Genomic DNA, 19,751 nt, shown 5'->3' with positions numbered 1-19,751 from the left:
TACATTTCTGTTGACTGTCATCCTTCACAGTAAATCCATCTAACTTACCCTTTGATTTGATAACAATGGTTTTGATAAATAGAGAGAAGCAAAAATAAGGGAAGAGTTTTCATGAATAACTCATACCATACTAATATTTACCAGGTCTAAGACTTCTGGATGTAAGCATGAACTCAAATTTAGTGAATTTCAAATTTCTTTTTTGCAAAAAAGAAAAATGGACAAAGAAGACTTCAAACCTCACAATTTAAAATTTGTCTGAAGGACACTGAAAGGACACAGCAAAAAGTGAATTTAAATAATAGTCTTTTTGACATTTGAAACATAACCCTATTTACTGCACTAGATTTCATTTCTCTTATTTGTCAGATGTTGAGAGGTTGATCTCTTACATAAGTAAAAGTAACAAAACCATAATAGTAATTCTGGTCGATGCAGATATAATCAACATTTTAATTTTGCTGTGAAAGAAAGTAAGAGTAAAAAATGTTCCATTGTCCTCTTTAAAGGAGAAGTATAAAGTAGTATCAAAATGAAATACTAATATAATAATATTATACTTGTGTACAGTTAAATACTTGTGGTAAACTGATGGTTACTTTCTACTTCTGCTCTTTTGGACGTGTCCAGTATAGAGACACATCTTAATGACATGGTCTCTTCATATTTTTGTGTCTTTGTAGTCAGTCTTTGTCTTTGTAGTTGTTTTGTGTCTCTGTAGTTTTTTGTCTCTTTGTGGTCCTGCTGTATTTTTGCATCATTTTGTCTCTTTGTAGTTCTTTGTCGTCTCCTCTTAATAATTTTTGTCTCTGTGGTCATGCATCTCTGTCTTAGTTTGAGTCTCTTTGTGGTTGTGTTGTCTCTTTGTACACATGTTGTGCCAAACCAGAAACAAGAAGTCAAGTCAAGAGGCTCTGGCCCCTGGGCCTGAGCTTAGCAGGCCCTTTTGGTTATCCATCCAAGACTGGACTTGACATTTCTTTTCTGTTCAATACAGTCGAAAACCTCTTGCACGGTTGCAGTTAACTCATATTTTACACTCAACAGGCAGGGCTACATTAGTTTTAATGTTCTTCCTTTAACAGTTTCATATTTAGCTAAAGCTTCGTAGACCAGGACGTGGCTGCGGGGTGAACCCGCCCTGCAGCTGCAGTACCCGCCGCCTCCGCGCCGAGCACGACGGGCTCGAGCCTGCCGGGTACCGTCGCTGTAATCCCACAATGCAGAGCGCATGGCGCGTCATTGGAGAGGGACGATGATGGCGGCGGTCGGTGCATCAGAAGTGATCACACAGCTGGAAAGCGCTGCCAAAGTTTTAATGGTGAGAGATTCAGCGTTACTTTACAGCCTCGGAGGAGAGGGAGCATGTGTGTTGACTTTGTCTCGGGCGGAGGTGGCCGGTCGGTGTCTCCCGCTGGTGTTTGTTTCTCCTCGGTTTTTGTTGTTAAATGTGTTCATTTTTTTAAACCGGAGAAACGATGCGTGGCGCAAAATTCCCGCAAAAATCCACTCTTAATCGTAACATTTCCCCCTTATTTCCTCGTTTACCCTTTCCTTCTCATAGACCACCTCCACCCTAAAATATTACCCCACGTTTGGACACTTTCCAGTGGGGCTCAGGTTTCCAGAAACTTCGCCCTTTTCAGCTGTTAACGATGCATCAAGTTTCACTGTACTCTCCACGCACAGTTGGAGCATCTCGGGCTTTAGCTTTAGCTCATCCCCTGTCTCCTCTACACACGTTTCCATCAAGTGTTTGCCTCCTCCTCCTCCTCCTCCTCCCCCTGCTCCTCCACCCTGTGCACCCTCCAGCTTCCAGCGGAACAAATGAACACACCAGCTAGGAGCAAGTGGCTAACCATGTGCATGTCATGAGTCCGTGTGTGCTGGATGTGTTAGCTAGCTGGAGCCCGCTCTTGCCTCTCTGCCATTTCGCTTTTACCATTTTATGGGCTTTAAGTTGAACCTAACGCGGATAGTTGCGCTGTTTAAACCTGATCCTGACGGAGACATGTGGCTGTTGAGAAGATGAGTGTCTTCATGTGAAACCACAGCAGCCATGCTGGAGCTCTGCCTCCACATGTCAGTCAGCAGGTGTCTAATGAATTCCTTCTGTTTTAAGTATGATGATGCTGCCTATACATTTAGTGTCTAGGTGAACCAGGGTGTTGATAACTCAAAATTAGTTGAACAGGACGATGCTGTCAGTCTAACATAATGTCTGTTTCAGGCTGATTATAATATATGATAATGCACTGCTTTTAATTTCTTATCATTTAGGGCTGCACAATATTAAAAAAACAAAAAAAAACAAAACCAAAATAAATCGTATTGAGATCATTTTGGCAGATGTTATATACAGCGATTGTGATAGGAGTCACGATTTTAGTTGGAATGATAGTTTTTCATTTCATTTTCATTGAAAATTTTAAAAAATGGTGATTTTGCTGGTACCAAAAAAGCATGTTACTCTTATCAGTGGAGCTGCTGAGAAACCACAAGAAAAAGCCCAGGCTAACCTCTGTAGTTTCATTCTGAATCTAAAGCTCTGATGTTGCACTCTTACTCTTTACTTTTTACCTTTTTGTCTTTATCAGACACTTAATAGTATCAAGACAGCCAGAAAATGAGTGGAGAAAGACAGGCATAACTTGCAACAACGGGTCCTGACTGATCAAACCACAGATAATGTGTATATATTTTATAATTTATATCTTTAGGACACTGCAGGAAGCTGAATTTTAATCAGTATTCACCAGTGAAAGTCTTCACTGCCTGCTGGTGCGGCTGTGAACTGAGAGGCTTGGCAGGTGGTGAGTTACAGTAGCTGGTCACAGACAGCTGCTGATCTGACACCAAATCCACACACAGTAATAACAGAAACTGCACATGAAAGCGGCTCATGGGCCATGGTATATAACAAACCCCTGCACATGTCTAAATCAGGCATGTTACAGGCTGAGTTGTGTACCCACATTTAAAATTACCAAGGGCAGGTTATTACATCTTAATTCATGCATTTCTCATATCGTTCATTGCCAAATTAGAAATGCTAATAGTTATATTTTAGTGATTCTTTTAAAAAAATATTATTTCTGTCATCAGTGGCTCAGGTTAAACTCTGATGTTTCGCTCTGAGTTTCATCTCAGATGTTACTCACGCTTTTTTCTTTTCTTCTTTCTTTTCATACATTATTTTTTGCCTTCATCGGACAGCTCATAGAACAGAGACGGACAGGAAATGAGGAGAGAAAGAGGCGGGTGATTTGCAACAAAGGGTCCTGTAAATCTTTACCACTCGACAGCTAGGACACCTCAGAAAGTTGAATATTAATCAATACAATGACAGTGTAAATGTTAGGCACATTGTCAGGTACATAACCTTTGAATCTTGTTCTGTATTCACCTAACAAACCACTGAAACATTTGTATTCAAATTGTGAATTTTGTGAACTTAAATTAAGTCAGATTTCTCCTTAATAGTCTTCTCAAGTTCCAGTTTGACTCTCATGTTTTGTTTTTACATTGTCCATTGAGCTAACATGCTAACAGCTAACCCATATGAGTTCCCATACGTTCAGACATTTTGATACACAGTTGTGGACATTGTTGTCCTGTTAAATATGACAATAACTCCCTGTTCAATACATTTTAGTTTGTAGATTTGTTCTTAGAGGATGTAATTCAGAGCTGGGTGTTGTGTGAGTGTTTATCAGTGATTATCTGGCAGTGTTTCAGGTGTTGTGAACCATGATAGATCAATCAGAGGCATATCGGTGTCTTGCATTTGTTACATGTGGTCCTAGTAAAATGTCACTTGGGGGCATCGCAACCAAAACAAACACAACATTGATTTACTATGACTTGTGAAAATTACTTTTATTAAGATTGTGTGAGAGAACAATTGATTTACACACCTAGCGGACACAGAGCGGTCACTTGGAGTCATGTTTCTGGCCACTTGCTGAATATAAGTCTCTTTCTTTTCAGCTTTGTTTTTAGCTCTGTCTCTCTGTCTGGAACTTTGTGTCTGCTTTTGTAACGCTGGACAAATGGTCTGCAGCGGCTTTATCAGACCATTATTGGTGAAAACAGCTGCCAGCTGTGACTGTGAATGACGCTGATGAGAGGGATGAGACTGAACCAAACCGATGCGCTGAGAGTCAGAAGCTTCAGCGTCAGAAAATAATCCTATGTTGGTTCACCACCATTAGTGACACTTTTCAACTCTTTTCAGATTAAACACAATAATTCTTTCCACAGTTAACATAAAAAGATGAATTAATGCAGCCTAAGTCTTGTTATCAAGGTGGATATAGCACGCCATTGAGAGTTTGATTTTATTTTTACATTTTTTTAATACATTTTTCAGTCATATTTAGATCCTTATTTCTGGTATAAGTAGGTGTGTTGTGTGTCTGCCACTTCATCATAGTAAGTGTGTGTGTGTGTGTGTGCGCGCGCACGCTCTCAGATAAAAGGTTCTTTCTTTCCTCTGCTGCCTTCAGCCGCAGAGTTGCTTTTGCAATCAAGCCTGGAATGTGACTTTCCTGCTGAGCTGTATCATGGCGACACTCCTCTGTGTGTGTGTGTGTGTGTGTGTGTGTGTGTGTGTGTGTGTGTGTGTGTGTGTGTGTGTGTGTGTGTGTGTGTGTGTGTGTGTGTGTGTGTGTGTGTGTTGCTCCTTCTCACTTTTAATCATAGCACATTTGGAGCCTTGATGCCTTTTTTCATGATGGAGGGTTTTCTGTTATTGGCTTTCTTGATTGTATTTTGTTTGTAAAGTATGAATACAATATTAGTATCATTGCGTGTGACAGTAACAGTCCTTTCTGGTATTGGTTTTATAATGAACTCTTTGCTCTAATTGACTTAATATTTAGTGTGCACTCTGAGCAACCAATGGAAAGAGAGTACGGTCCCCATCTGTGGATACTCCCTCTGAGACTTCCAGAAAATTAAGTCTCATCTATAAATGTTAATGTTGTTTGTTTTTCATAGGCACCGCCGTCCATGGTCAGCACAGAACAGAGGCAGCATGCTGAACACGTATTCCTCTCCTTCAGGAAGTCCAAATCCCCTTTTGCCATCTGCAAGCACATCTTAGGTAACTATTGACGTAATCATTTAGCCTGCATCACTTATTTTGAACATGTTTCTCATATTTTTATTTTTTATTTTTTCCCCAAAAAAGAGTTGTAGAGTTGGTCCTCATGTGTATTGCTCAAGGGTAAAGCTACAGTTGTTGTTTAAATGGAGGAAAGTGTTCACTTTATTTCCATTTCATTCAAGTGCGTCCATCCAATCTGGGCTTCAGCCACTTGTGTTATTATCACAAACCTTCTGCTGTGATCTTTGGGTAAAAGATAAACATTTTTAATGTCATGGACCCCTATACAGACATAATGGGCTGGGGTTTCTGGTGGCGTAGATGTTGAAGATTCACACCCAGATATACAAATATATAGCACAGAGTCATTTTTATTATTGTTGTGACATTCTTGACATTTTTTGAGAACTCCCAGACATTCTTGGATCCCAGTTTAAGAGCCATTACAGGAGGCTATCACATAACCTCAATCAGGTCTTGCATGCAGTATGGACTTTTAATAATTTACCTTTAACCAGAGGAAGCTTCTGTCTTCATAGGACACGTTTCAGCCAAGTCATCTGTCCGACGTCTGTCTGACAGCTCAGATACTTTAATTTCATCATGTACATCTATCTAACTGCCTGTGAAACAGCTTCTTGTAGGATCAGGTCCATTTCACATGATTGTGTTTTGGGCTGTTAGTGTTGTCACGTTGCCTCTGAGTGCACAGTAGCACTGTGTCTGAGCAGATCCAGTGTAGACACTGACGCTGCTGCTGTGCTGTTCCCACTAGGCTGCTGGTTCAGACAAGTAGTGAGGCAGTACATCTTGTACTGAGATTTGTCTCAATTGTGTCCACGATCAAAAACAAACTGAAAATGACTCTGTTTTCTCAGGCTATTGATCACTGATCGAAATACATCTAGTATGTTGCAATACAATTTAACAGCACCACAAACTACATCCTCCATACAGTTTTACAGTTAAATCACTTAAGGCTGCGACTCAACTCATAAATCTGTAGGTTAATTTTTCAATTAAGTGATTTGTTTGTTGGTCTGTAAAACATCCGAAAACAGTGAAAAATGAAGATGATAATTTTAAGGGCTGAATTGTTTCAGGCCGAAACATTGGACGATTGCTGGAAAGTTAAAGTATTCTGATATTTGATTCATCTTCATTTTTCAAGCAAAAATCCTGATAATTCTCTAGTTTTAGCTCCTCAAATGTGAGAGTTTGCCAAATGAATATCTGTGGGTTTGCCGCTGTTTGTTTGACAAAAAAAGACAATTTAAGATGTCACATAGGGCTTTAGGAAATTGTGATAGCTAGTGTTTTGTTTTTTTTTTTACATTAGCTAGGAAAAGACTTTTAAGCTCAATAACCAATTTAAACTCAGATCTCTGGGGGGACTTTTTTAATGCAAAGTATGTAAATGCCTTTATTTACCATATATCTGGATTTATATGTAGCCCTTGTACCAATACATACTCAACTTCCACTTCATCAAGCATTTACGTGTGTTTGCAATTAAACATGCTCAAAATGCAGAATAGTTTTCCCAGCAGTCCGTTTTCAACCATGACTTTTTAATTCCCCTGCCTTATATTTTTCTTGTCTCCCTTTACCCTGTGCCTCCAGAGACCAGTAAGGTGGACTATGTGCTGTTCCAGGCTGCCACAGCCATCATGGAGGCCGTTGTGCGGGAGTGGATCCTGTTGGAGAAGACCAGCATCGAGTCGCTCCGGACATTCCTTCTCACCTACGTCTTACAGAGACCTAAGTAAGTAAGAAAGAAAGACATGATGAAACCTGTGTAGTATGAATGCCCTTTATTGACTTTCATTGGTGAGTGGTAAGGTTCACAAGAACATAAATAGGCCTCGTCTCCTGTTACGTAAGTCTAAGGCACAGAAAAATTATACAATTATACAATCTCCCAGTGTTTATTAAATAGATGTTGTACCCGAAACTTACATAAAGTTCTCCCACTGCACTGTAGCTTTACTATTATCCTTCACTGTTAAGTCGCTTGGGATAAAAGCGTCTGCCAAATGAATAAATGTAAATGTGATGTAGGAAACTGCGGCAATTCAAGGCCCATTAATATTCATCAACAAACCTTTCAGTTCCCACAGATATATTATGGGCTTTTTAATGAGCTGAATATATTAAATAACTTAATATTGAAAATGTAAATCTGCTCAGGATCACACCAAGCTTGTATGAGCAGTGCTTAATCTGTTTATGCAGATAGTATTGATGCTGGATTTGTGATTGCAATTGAATTTTTTAAAATACATTTTCAATAATCTAAGCGTTTAAGTGGTTTGAACAGTGGCATCAGTTACCCTGCACTTCCTCATACATGGAAAGCTGGGCATTTACCAAATCAAATCTGGGCTGATGCTCATATTCAGCTGTTTCTTTATTTGTCCACTAGTGTAAACAGCAGAGAAGAAGAGCACAAGTCACAGACACTGTAATCCACCAACGTCTCTGACCTGATTCAGTGACAAGTTACTGAAACTCTCTTCAACAAACAAGCCAGTATGGCCAATGAAAACAGACCGCAGCTGTGATTACACCCTCAGACACAGAACCACTCTTTCATTTTATTTTTTTTTCCTGTGCTCATTCTCTGCAGTGGTCATTGTTCAGTTCACTTCGTGCATTCACTGTAAGTGTCTCTGCTTCAATTAAATGATCAGTCGCCTCCCCGTTTGCTTCAGTCTACAGAAGTATGTCCGTGAGCAGATCCTGTTGGCCGTGGCGGTCATCGTGAAGAGAGGCTCTCTAGACAAATCCATCAACTGTAAAAGCATCTTTCACGAGGTCGGGCAGCTCATAAGCAGTGGGAACCCCACAGTGGTGAGAGAGGCGTCCCTGAATATCTTTTAGAGATTCACATTTTACAGCACATAATGTTTTTTTTAACCAGTTAATAGGATTTTTGGGGGATTTTCACCCATATGCAAGACACATAATTAAATCATCCAAATATTTTCCACACCTTTGTACAGACGTTAGTTAAACTGAGAGGAAAGACAACTAGATTCATATGGCCCCAGGAATTTACAGTTTCACAAGGACTGTCAGGATTAGATAGGTAGCTGATCATCAGTTAATCATTCTGAGTCATTTTGACAATAAATTGATAAATAGATGTGTGCTGGTCACTTCAAAATGTAACGTAGGCTGAAAAGGAAAAAGTGAAAGAAGTAAATACAATTTTGTCTTTTTTTTAACCTAAGTAAGTCTAAAATCTCCTGAACAGACCCAAAAAAAGAACAGGAGCACATGGTTCTGGGTGACACGCAACTATTTTGTGAACTATCTCCACCTCTACGACCTGTGTAAGTTTAGATCCAGGTAGGTGGAGAGTGATACAAATAATGATTTGTCAAATAATAGAGATTTGACTGTTTGATGGGCATCACCATGTTGTTGCCTCTCACAGTAAATTGTGTCTGTTGTGACCTGTTCTTACAGTCACAGACAACATAAACATAAACAATTACCCGTATTACAGTTTGAGATGAATGCTAGAGCTCATGGAGTGTATTTCCAACACCTTTAAAGCATTAGATGAATGCTGCAGCAAAACTTTGATCATATTTATTATGTTCCTGCCTTTAAGGACCACACTGTGGCCTGCTTACAGACTTCATGCATGGGATCTGGCTCAGATTACAGTCGAGCTCAGTCTGAAAATAAAAAATGGCACAAAGGCCGTGCTGGGTTAGAAGCTCCAGGCATGGTCCAGTGGTTAGAAGAAAGTACAGTGTGGAGTGCATGTTTTCTTTGCTCATGTACTCAAATCAATTTTGTGTATAGATGTTGTCAAAGTGCATTTTCATGATAACACGTTTTGGCTGTTTTATAAACAGTTTAAATGACTTTATGGAAAAATTATGAATATAAGTGACTCAGTGCACTGATGGAACTTTTCTACACAAAGATAAAATATTTGTCTCCCTCCTTGTCAATGTGTGTTTGCGTGACTTCTGCTGCACTAAACAATAAAACAAACTGGAAATCTCTTTTTAATCCTGTAGGTGGCACTATTCAATTTATTATCCAAAGCAAACCCTAAACCAGAAAAGGGCAACTGAAAGTGCTGAAGGTTTCATTTTTATCATAGACTGCAGCAGGTGATTTCAATGATAATACACAAAAACAGACAGGTCTCCTTAATTACATTCATCTTCCCTCAGTCTTAAGAATCTAAGTCCATTTACAATTAGAAAGTAAATGAAAAATAACATTCATTTTGCAAAAGCGTCCTATTCATCACTTAATCAACAGAAAGAAATCGAATGGGGATCTAAGTGGCCAAGAAGGCTCATTTTGATCTGGTTTCTTCTGCCTGATGTTAAAAGAAAGAATTACTGAAATAATCAGTGGATTCATTGATTAGTTCAAATAGTAATATCAAAAAGGTTCTTGCACTCTGTCAGTGATAGGTGCTCTGACTTAAGAGGCAAACCAAACACTCCTGCACACTGTTATCACCACTTTACCTTGATTTATAAACACAACATTGTTTTACTTTTACAAACCTGGTTTTGTGTGATTTTTGCCAGGTGAAGGTCTGAGGACTGAAACTCAGTGACAGACAGTGCATGAGGTTCTTTGGGTTTCTCACTTAGGAAGGAAAAAGTATTTAATCAGTTGTTGAGAGATTTATTAAGCCAAAAAAGGTCATATACATGTTTCAGCTTCACAAATGTGAGGATTGGCTGTTTTCTCAGCTTCATATTTCTGTAAATTAAATCTCTTAAGCTTTGGACTGTTTGTCAAAACAATGTCACCTTGGGCTCAAATAGATAGTCTTGCTCATTATAGCCTGAGAGGCAAATTCTCACAGATTGTGAATTACGAATATAACTACTGTTTAATGATGATACTGTCTAAGCTCTATTCTTCCAGTCTGGGGTTGTCCTTTAATAACCCATGCCAGAGATTATTTATCCAAGAGTAGGTTGCAGTAGTTGTTATTTTTGCAAATGGTGGATGTCTCTGCACCACGACAGAAATATGTTGTTTACAGTACACAATATACACTTATTGTTTTGGTATAACTTTGTAGTACAGTACTTCACTGTTTTGTACAGGGAAAGGAGGCAGTGTGTGTGCTGTTGGACTCCAGACTGTGACTTCAGATTGCCACAGCCAAGTGATCTTCACAGAGAGAAAACAAAATGTTTTTCCAAAGATTTCATGCATATTTTTTGTTTTCTTAGCCGTCTAACCACTAACCACCACTTGCTGTAATGTTCTGCAGCTGTTCTATTTCCTTTGTGCATTGCATTGTGGGACAATAGTGTCCACATTCAAAATTCAAGTTGCATACTAACTGTTTTCAGTCTATTGTAATAGTAAACAGTTTATGTATTTATTATCAAGGATATTCAGAACTTACCGGTACTTAGATGTAACATTTAGGCTGGAATTGGGACACGGTGTTAGTCCGTCCACATGAAGCACATTCACTCTCTCTCCTCTTTGGGTCTTAACTGATGATTCTTGCTCTAATTTAATCTCAGTAATAACTCCTTGTATAACCTTTGGGATGATGCAACCCTCTCTGCTGCAGCAAACACTGGCCTGCTCCATCCTGACCGCTCTGCTCAGTGAGTTCTCCAGTTCCAGTAAGACTAGCAGCATTGGCCTCAGCATGGAGTTTCACGGCGGCTGCAAGCGTCTGTTCCAGGTTTGTTTGTCGTTCCCCACCTCATCTCTTATTCTGTGCAGCAGTGAAGTTGTTATAGAAGGGAATACAGTGTTCTCTCTTTTTTTTTTCTCCTGATCTATCATCCCTCCCTTGCTTCCAGGAGGAGGGCCTACGTCAGATCTTCATGTTGACCATGGAGGTGCTGCAGGAGTTCAGCCGCAGAGAGAACCTCAACGCCCAGATGTCGTCAGTCTTTCAGCGATACCTGGCTCTGGCCAATCAGGTCCTCAGCTGGAACTTCCTGCCACCCAATCATATCCTTTCTTTGTCAATGGCAGGATATTACACCTGGCCTGGAAAGGTCAGGATCATAAATGTGATGATTTCCAATCATGATTGGATAATTCCTGCGAGGAAATACAGGTCAGTCCCTGTTACTCACATTACCCACATTACTGCACATGAAGTTTTGTTGTGGTTTGTCATTTCACATGTTGTTATTTTACTGAATAACACTGCCTGGTTGGGCAGAGAGTATCCCAGTGGTCTCATGTTATTGCTGTTAAAACTGTTTTCACCAAACAACTTATTTGGAAGGTAACCTGACACCATCCTGATCATATACCCAAAATTAAGTTGGCATACAATGAATACATTAATTGGCTCCATATTGAAAATGTGAAAAATGTAAATCTGCTAAAAAACTCATTCATCACAACATTTATTTTTTGCCTGCCCTAAATGACATTATAAAGCATCCCATCTTGTAAGGTATCTACCAATGCTTATGGCCAAAAGTACAAAAATAGGTTTGTCTGGGAGTTTTGGAAAAAGCATGAGACATAAGAAGTGACTGTTCTCTTCACTGTGGAAAATTGGCAGAGCTGACAGCTCAAGGTTAAATGAATATGGTCTTTTCCTCCTAATTTTGTCCACTTATAAGATACTTATTTGGGTCAATATACATGACTTCTTTTGTGTAGACAAGTGTGAAGTGTGTGTGTGTGTGTGTGTGTGTGTGTGTGTGTGTGTGTGTGTGTGTGTGGCTCTACTAATATGTGACACCCAGGAATGCATATGTGCCCGTCAGTTTTGCTTTGTAGTTCATGTCTTGTGCACACATCCATATTATCTTTGCAGTTGGCGGCATTGTTGAGTGAATTTAGGCACTTGGTGTCTGTGCGTGCGTGTGTGCGTGTGTGTGTGTGTCAAGGCTTATTATGCCCTAAATCCCAACCAGCCTGGCATCCTCTCTGCCTGTCTGAGCAGATCTGGAGTGGCGCTTGCTGCCACCCAGGGCCATGTATCACTTTCAAAGAGGTGTCTGTGTGTCCATCCCTGTATCATTCCAGCAGCACGCCACCCCCGCCTCGGCTTGTTGAGGCTCCCCTTGGTATGCCTGGCATGCTCAGTTCAATATGTGTGTGCTCAAAGATGCACTTTTATACACTGTGTGTGTGTGTGTGTGTGTGTGTGTGTGTGTGTGTGTGTGTGTGTGTGTGTGTGTGTGTGTGTGTGTGTGTGTAGTTACTCAATTTTTAGACGGTTTCAGAGTTGAGTTTTGTTTTTAGTGTATATGAAGCCATTAGACTAGTTACTGTACATGTCAGGGTCCTGTCAGGTTGAGCTAAAAACGGGAAATTATGGGCTTGAATATGATATAAGATTAAGATACTTGAGATTTAATCTTTCAGTATTCAGATTCATTTTGTTACCCCAAGTGGGAAACCTGAAACCAGATAAAAAACTGATAAGAAACAACACAAGTGCAAAAATATACACAATTCAACAATTCTGTTGCACCTGAACCGGGGAACTCTGAGTCTACGGCCTGAGGGAAGGGGGACACCTGTCACCTTAGCAACCATCTTTACAATCTGGCTCAGGTGTTTTTTGTCTGTCATGCTCAGGTTACCATCCCAGGCAGTCATACACAATGTTAGAACAGATTCAATAAAAGATTTATAAAATGGTGCACTAATGCACTAAGCCAACTTTCTCAGGGTCTATTATGCCTCTATGCACAAGATTGAGGACTACTTTATGACTTCTGCCTTAATTTGATGAAACTCTTGGGGTTGTGTGAGAGGTATTTGTTTCACGGGATTAACCAAAACAAAACTTTCCTCAAGGGTCATTCATACATATAAATGGCTTTTCAGTTGTGACTGTTCCAGAAAATGTACTATACCACTACCTCTATACTGTCGAGTCAGGCCACCAGATCAGGTTTAGTCCACCCTGTAGTTAATCCTGAACCTCTACCGGAGGGATGAACCGGTCATACTCATCAAACCATGTCCTATGGATGGAGGCACTGTAGATCTGATGAGATCTATCACACTCATATATATATATATATATATATATATATATACAAATTAAGGCATATATATATATATATATATATATGAGTGTGATAGATCTCATCAGATCTACAGTGCCTCCATCCATAGGACATGGTTTGATGAGTATATATATATATATATATATATATATATATGTGATGAGTATATATATATATATATATATATATATATATATATATATATATATATATATATATATATGAGTGTGATAGATCTCATCAGCATTGCCTGCCCTAACTTAATTTTATTTAGTAGAGATAAGCATAATCACCCTCAGTAAATGTAGTAACAGTAATTTTGTTTCACTAGATTTTACCCTTGTCCTCACACATCACATTTAATATCATCATTGTAAACGTTTCTTGTAGTAGTAGTGTTAAGAATGTTTTAGTGTGGCTGCCTACTACGTGAAGATACCCTCACAAAATCATTAAGAAAAGTATAATGAGATAGCTGGATAAATGAATAGAATAAGGAGGTGTCCTCGTGGTGCTAGTTGCATGCAAATAGAGCTGTAGTTCTCTGGTTTCTTGTTGTTGAGTTGTCACAAATGTTGAATGGACTGTCCCAGGCCATAGAAATAGCATTGAAATTCTCGAATCAAGTGGCGTTCTCCTTGAAATTCTGTGTGCGTGTGAGTTTATATGAAGCCAACAAGTGTCTGGGCTGTTGTTGAAAAGGAGAACAGATTGATGAAGACCACTGGGAGGCCAGAATGAGTGTGGCCGCCTGTCTGCAAGTGTCACAACACGCCTGTGTGGTGTGATGTGAACGTATGCCAGTATGGGTATCAAGGGGCCGCTCCTTAATTGCGTGGCTGACAGCGGCTGCCTTTCACACACACCAATACACACGCTCACACGCTCCTCAAAGACACTTTTTAAAAAGCCTCCCTCCCTCAAACAAACCGAGCGGCATGCGTGTCATCTGTCCACGCCGCCGCCTGAAACCCCGGCTCTTTGGCTCTGGTGTCATCTGGTGAAGACACGCTCCCCGGGCGTCGGTACGACACTGTGTCACTCCGCACGGGGCTTGACTCTAGTCAGGCTTGTGGTCAGGCCTGCAGACTGCAGCGGCAGTCAGGTGCTGTAAATGGCTGTCCGAGCTGACAGATGGATCACCCTCCATCCCTGCAGCCTCCTGATCCTGCACCAACCAGCGTATTTAGATCCTTTTATGTTGTTTAGATGTGTCTGGTATGTGAGGGAATCTCTAAATTCATCTCTGTCAGTTGTGTTGCTATAATAACCAGTGGAGCTTTGTTCTGTAGCAATCACTCATTTCCATTTTCCCCCATCTGTTCTTCACTAGAGAGGAACGTGTAGATTTCATGCTCCATTGACTCACTTAAACTGAAGTTGTTTCAACTTAAGGCGTGGCCTTTCCTGCACGTCTCTTTGATTTGGGCACAGTGTTTGTCTCTTTCTGGACTTTTATTTCCATTTGTCAGAAGAGAAGACGAGAGAGACCTCTGCTTTAGTGACGCATAACATAAGCCGCATTAACTTCTCTGAGCACCGGTTACCCCCCCCCCCCAGCCGCCTCATCAGGGGTTATTCTTGTGCTGAAGAGACGACTGTCAGTACAACACTTGCCTCGGCCTGGCTCAGCATTCTCATTAGCTGTTCAGAGGTCAATTTATGGGCATTTTGGCTCTCAGGTTAAGGTCAGAATTTGGAGTGTGTAAGCTGATGCTGGATGTTTGCCTTGGCCCTGACCTGTACGGAGAATCTTCATCTACTGCTGTCTAAACACAGACAGGGGTATATACACAGGGCTAATGTACTGATGGACATCCAGCCAATGTGTGTATCAGTTGAAATTTATAGTAGTCCTCTATGACATATACTAAATAATATATGTGTGTGTCCATTTTACTACTGTATACTGCTTCGCTGATTTAAATTATTAAAATGCTGCATTTTACTCTAATTTCTTTTTCAATACACTGAAGAAGAGTGTTAAAACACCACAGCAATGAACAATTAGCCACAAAGAAAAAGAAAAAAACAAAGGCTCATATCTCACAGATTATCTTAATTGAAGGCAGCAAAATAAAAAAATTCCCTTCTTCTCAGAGATTTCTTATTTCACTTCTTACAAGTCTTGATCAAAATCTCACTTGCTGATAAATTAACACACAGCAAACTTCGTCCATAAATGATTGTTATCAAAGAAACAAGCTGCTGTTGAACATAGTGGCATAACTGCCTATAGCATATATAGCATAGCGTTTTTTATTGGTTTAGACTCAGTAGAGTCAGAATTAATGACAACTGCTGTCTAAACAGATGGGGGGCCAAACAGTAGAAGGAAATGGGGAAGGAAAGGGAGGGGGTGGGTCATTGAGGAAGTATTCCTGGACTGTTATTTCACATGGCGAGGCTGCAGGTGAGACTTAAGGCAGGATATATCACTTAAACCCTACCATGCGCCTTAGCATAGCGCTGCAGTCTTCGCACGGCGGCTGGCAGACACTCAGCCAGTCTTCCTGTGCAGCAGGTCCATCCTCAGCGAGGATCAACCATAATGAATAGAGGATAGAGGAGAAGCTCGCTAATCCACGATCCTTGAGCACGAAGGCCGCTCAGGCCTGCAAAATGTTGAGTTGCAGAGATAGCCTGATTGTTGGCTATTTAAGGCGGTCACGATAATACTGTCAGATTGATCTGTGAAATGTTTTGTACAACGTCTGCAAATTGTTGATGAAAGTGGAGCTGTGAAAATGCCAAATATGAAGTCAAGCTAGATTTGATCTAGCCCCTTCATTACAAATCATACAAACTCCGCACCAGTTAACCATTTACAAACCTTGCAAACCAAATTTTTTGACCGTTTCAGACATCGACTGGTATTAAAAATGTGTGTACTTTTTAAACTTGCCTCTGAGTATAAATAAAGGGAAAGGTGAAAGAATAAAAGCAACATTGACAAATACTGTACGCTAACTGTACAAGTTTCAAGAATTTGCTAATTTATTTTTCAATTTGGCCAAAAAAATACAAAAGAGAACACAAAATTTTAATTTGTGTGTGTATTTACAATAGTCTTCAATTATTTAAAGGTTATAGGATAGCATGTATTTATAGCTTTTTTTATTGCCAATGTTTGAACCAATTGTAATGTAAATTAAAAAATGAAACCGTCCCCGACTTTCTTTGTTGCATATAACAGCCTATAGACAGATTTCTGTTTGTAGAAAAAAGAAAGATGTCACATATATCCTGAGTGCCTTGCCTCAGTGTCTCTTGCCTGCTCCACTACAGCGCCATCAGTGTGCAAAAGTAGCTAACGTTAGCTTAGACATGGGGTCCGTTAATGTCAACAAAGGACAGACAAAATGTCTGTTCTTTAGAAGCTGTTAATTTATAGATTTTATGTGCGTTATCTTCAGTCTAACGTTACTCATCCAACCTTTTTGTAACTGATGTTTGGTTTCATCCTTGTTTCACCCCACTGCCAAATCCGTTCGGTGCAGTCACATTGCTTGACAATATAAAAGGTCTATTCTATAATACTGAAACATTAGTTTTGCGAAAAACAAAAGTTGTGATGGAAACTCTCATGTCTATAATGAAGTGTGGCGACCAGGGCCGTCAAACAATTAATTTTTTCTCAATCCCGATTAATTGCTGAATTTCAGTAGTTCATTGCGATTAATTGCATGTTTTATCACGATTAAAATTCTATTATTTTGCATTTCAGAACAGTTTGTCTTGACAACACATAACCGTCAGTTTATCTGAACTGGAAGCTAACGTTAGCATGTCTGACATGTAATTATGAAGATGTCTGATAATTTATTTATCCGTAGACGAGCTCTGGGTAAGTTATATTTTTATTTTCCAACTCATTCGATCTTCACCAACGACGATTCAGGCATTGGATTTAAACACTTCAGGTCTCCTGACGCGCCCCTTTATGCAGACCGGAACCGCCCCCCTTTTGTTCCCATAGACATGACTTGCCATGCAGTCTCTTGCTCTGCCATGTAAAATCTTTGTAGGAAGAGTCTGTGGCAGCTTGGCAACAAGTAAGCGTGGGGCAAAGGGTCAAAACAGTAGCAGCCAAAGATTCTAGGACGTAGCACTGTAGAATCTTTGGTAGCAGCTCCAGTTATGGTGTAAAATAAAGAATCTTTGGCACTTGATCAACACAATTTAAAAAAATATATATAAATAAATAAAAAAATCTCATCGTGATTAACACATAAACACTGACAGCCCTAGTTGCGACACATCTAGTTTATTATTGTCTACTTTCCAATAGTATTTCATCCAGTCTCACGTAGCCATGTCTCCACACTTTAGGGCTATGCCAGTGCTGAAGAGTCAAATACAGTCTCTTGTCAAACTAACATAACCGTGTAACTTCAGATACCTCATCTATCAACATGATCCTGGTCAGTCACACTCTGTCTTGCTTATGTCTCATCACTGTTTTGGCTGATGCCCAGGATGCTCGATTGCACCTGCCAACGGAGTGCACATAAAACAAGGATTTTCTGAGCGTTACACATCATACTTTAAAATATACCATGTTGTTAAGGAAGGGAAAGATGCAAACACACTGACTCTCAAACTGTGCTGTGGCTCCAGAGATGGTGTGTCCATCTATTGGTTGTTCGGTCCACCACATTCTAGATTAAGATATATATTATCTATTTGATTGGTTCAGACAGTCGTGATCCCCAGAGGTTGAATCCTCCTGATTTTGGTGATCTGATGTTTCCCGTAACATCACCATGAAGTAAACCTCTTCAGTTTTTAGTGAAATCTTTTTGAAATTCATTGCAGACATTCATGGTGCTCAGAGGATGAATTTTGAAAACTTTTCCTCTGACTTTTCATCTCATGCCATCATCGGGTCAACTTTTGTCCAGTACTTTGGTTGATGACACCTATTAAACATCAGCCTGTTTATGACCTCATTGTGAATATGTGCCTAACCACAGCCTCATAAAACTGCTCACCAGGCTTTACACTCAGTATAATTAATATTACCTGTGTGATAAAGTAACACAAATCAAATCTGTGAAGGTGCTGACCATGAATCCAGTAGTGTTTAATTTATTGCTAGATCACTTTTCTTACTAAGAAAAGTAGTCACAAAATGAGCAAACTCACAAGAATGATAAAAAGTTTTGGCCCTGAGGCTATTTGTTGTTTGGTTTTCTGATCCTCATGGTTCGGCTTCTCTTGTACATTCAGAAAAGGCTCAGCCCACATTTGCTGTTTTGCAGTCGTGTGGTTAGTTCATGCATAGCAACGCACGCTGAATTACAACCCATGAGGGCAAGAGTGATGGCTTTTTATTGCAACTATGTTCCCTCATTCTTTGAAGTGGAGAGCTGTATGTCGATGCACACTACCTGGGCTAAGGTTCACATGCAAAACCATAAATACTGGATGTCCAAGGGTCTGTCACTGAAGATGTGGAGTCTTGCTTTGGTCAGCTCATCATAAATGGAATCGGAGCCGGAAATTAAACTTGAAGAGCCGTTTGCTTCTCTGCCAAAGTGACTGGAGGATCAGACAAACCTACCAGCAGCAGTTTTATTGGCATTTGACTGGTGTTAATTAAGGCGCTACACTGTGTGTTTATGTGTCTGTGCGCCTGCAAATTTGGCAGCAGCATGTGAGAACACGGGCTGTGTGAATCTCTTCACTCGTGTTTGATTTAAACTCTTGTGGTCAGCGGTTGTGTATTTGGTCAGTTGGATGTGTTTGTGTGTGCTTGTTGTGTGTCTGTTTATCTGTCAGTCCGTCTTATCTTTCCAGTGGAAAATTGACGTGTCACATCAGTTATTCTTGAGCCTGTTGGAAGGGTTGAGATGGTAGCAGGTGATGTCTTTTAAAAACCCACCAAACCACAGCCCACATGTCCTAGTCACTCTGCGTACATTACTCATCCTGGAGGCATGTACACTACTCACACACACACACACACACACACACACGCACGCACACGAGCACACACACACACACACGCACACAGTCCATCTTTTTTTTCTTTTTTAAAAAGTGAATTGCGTGGTTGAGGTTGTGAATTCACTCGTCTTTGAATTCAAGAGCTTGAGTCAGGAGAAGTATTTTAAACTGTCGTTTCAGTTCATGTAAGTTGTTTTCAGGACAGTTTTATGAGAGTTCAGAGAGAACTGGAAAAAAGCAGCTGTGTAATACACATTGCATGGAGTATATCTGTATGTAAACCCAAAGAAAGAGCTGCATAAAAGTAATAACTGGTGAATAAGTCACACTGTTACTGTAGCACAGAACCACAAACTCAAATTTAAGTGACATTTACATTTTAAGTGCGTTTAATTTCTGTTTCTCTCAGTTTTCTATTTTGAGTAAATAGAGAATTCTTTTGGTTTGGGACCGTTTATCAGATAAAGCTCCAGTTTGTACATGATGCTTTGGGCTCCAGAAAATTGTGTTGACACTCTTCACTATTTTCCAACATTTTCTTTACCTATCAAGGAAATAATCAGTCATGAGAATTAGCATAAGCTGGAGCCCTACAGTTGTCTTCCTAATGCCACTTTAGCCAACTTGGAAACATTTAGTTTGCATCAGAAAATTTGTATGAAGCTCCTAAATGACATTGTAGT

At 39.9% G+C, this 19,751-nt stretch overlaps 1 protein-coding gene across 1 annotated transcript in view; it reads left to right on the top strand.

Annotated features, from left to right (window-relative positions):
- Positions 1-1,185: 1,185 nt before the first annotated feature.
- xpo4 (exportin 4) overlaps positions 1,186-19,751 on the top strand; it is a 63,850-nt gene continuing 45,284 nt past the window's right edge. Inside the window, exons 1-6 of the mRNA XM_071481691.1 lie at positions 1,186-1,321; positions 5,002-5,107; positions 6,734-6,875; positions 7,825-7,963; positions 10,692-10,808; positions 10,930-11,083. Of these exons, the coding sequence (XP_071337792.1) occupies positions 1,232-1,321; positions 5,002-5,107; positions 6,734-6,875; positions 7,825-7,963; positions 10,692-10,808; positions 10,930-11,083 (748 nt within the window). The 5' untranslated portion in view covers positions 1,186-1,231. The remainder of the gene's footprint in view (positions 1,322-5,001; positions 5,108-6,733; positions 6,876-7,824; positions 7,964-10,691; positions 10,809-10,929; positions 11,084-19,751) is intronic.

Source organism: Trachinotus anak, unplaced genomic scaffold (assembly GCF_046630095.1).
Source record: "Trachinotus anak isolate AG129_WGS33_773 ecotype Australia unplaced genomic scaffold, CSIRO_AGI_Tana_v1 ptg000001l, whole genome shotgun sequence".
NCBI lineage: Eukaryota > Metazoa > Chordata > Actinopteri > Carangiformes > Carangidae > Trachinotus > Trachinotus anak.
The sequence above is the reverse complement of the archived record's forward strand: the minus strand, read 5'-3'. Positions and strand labels throughout refer to the sequence as shown.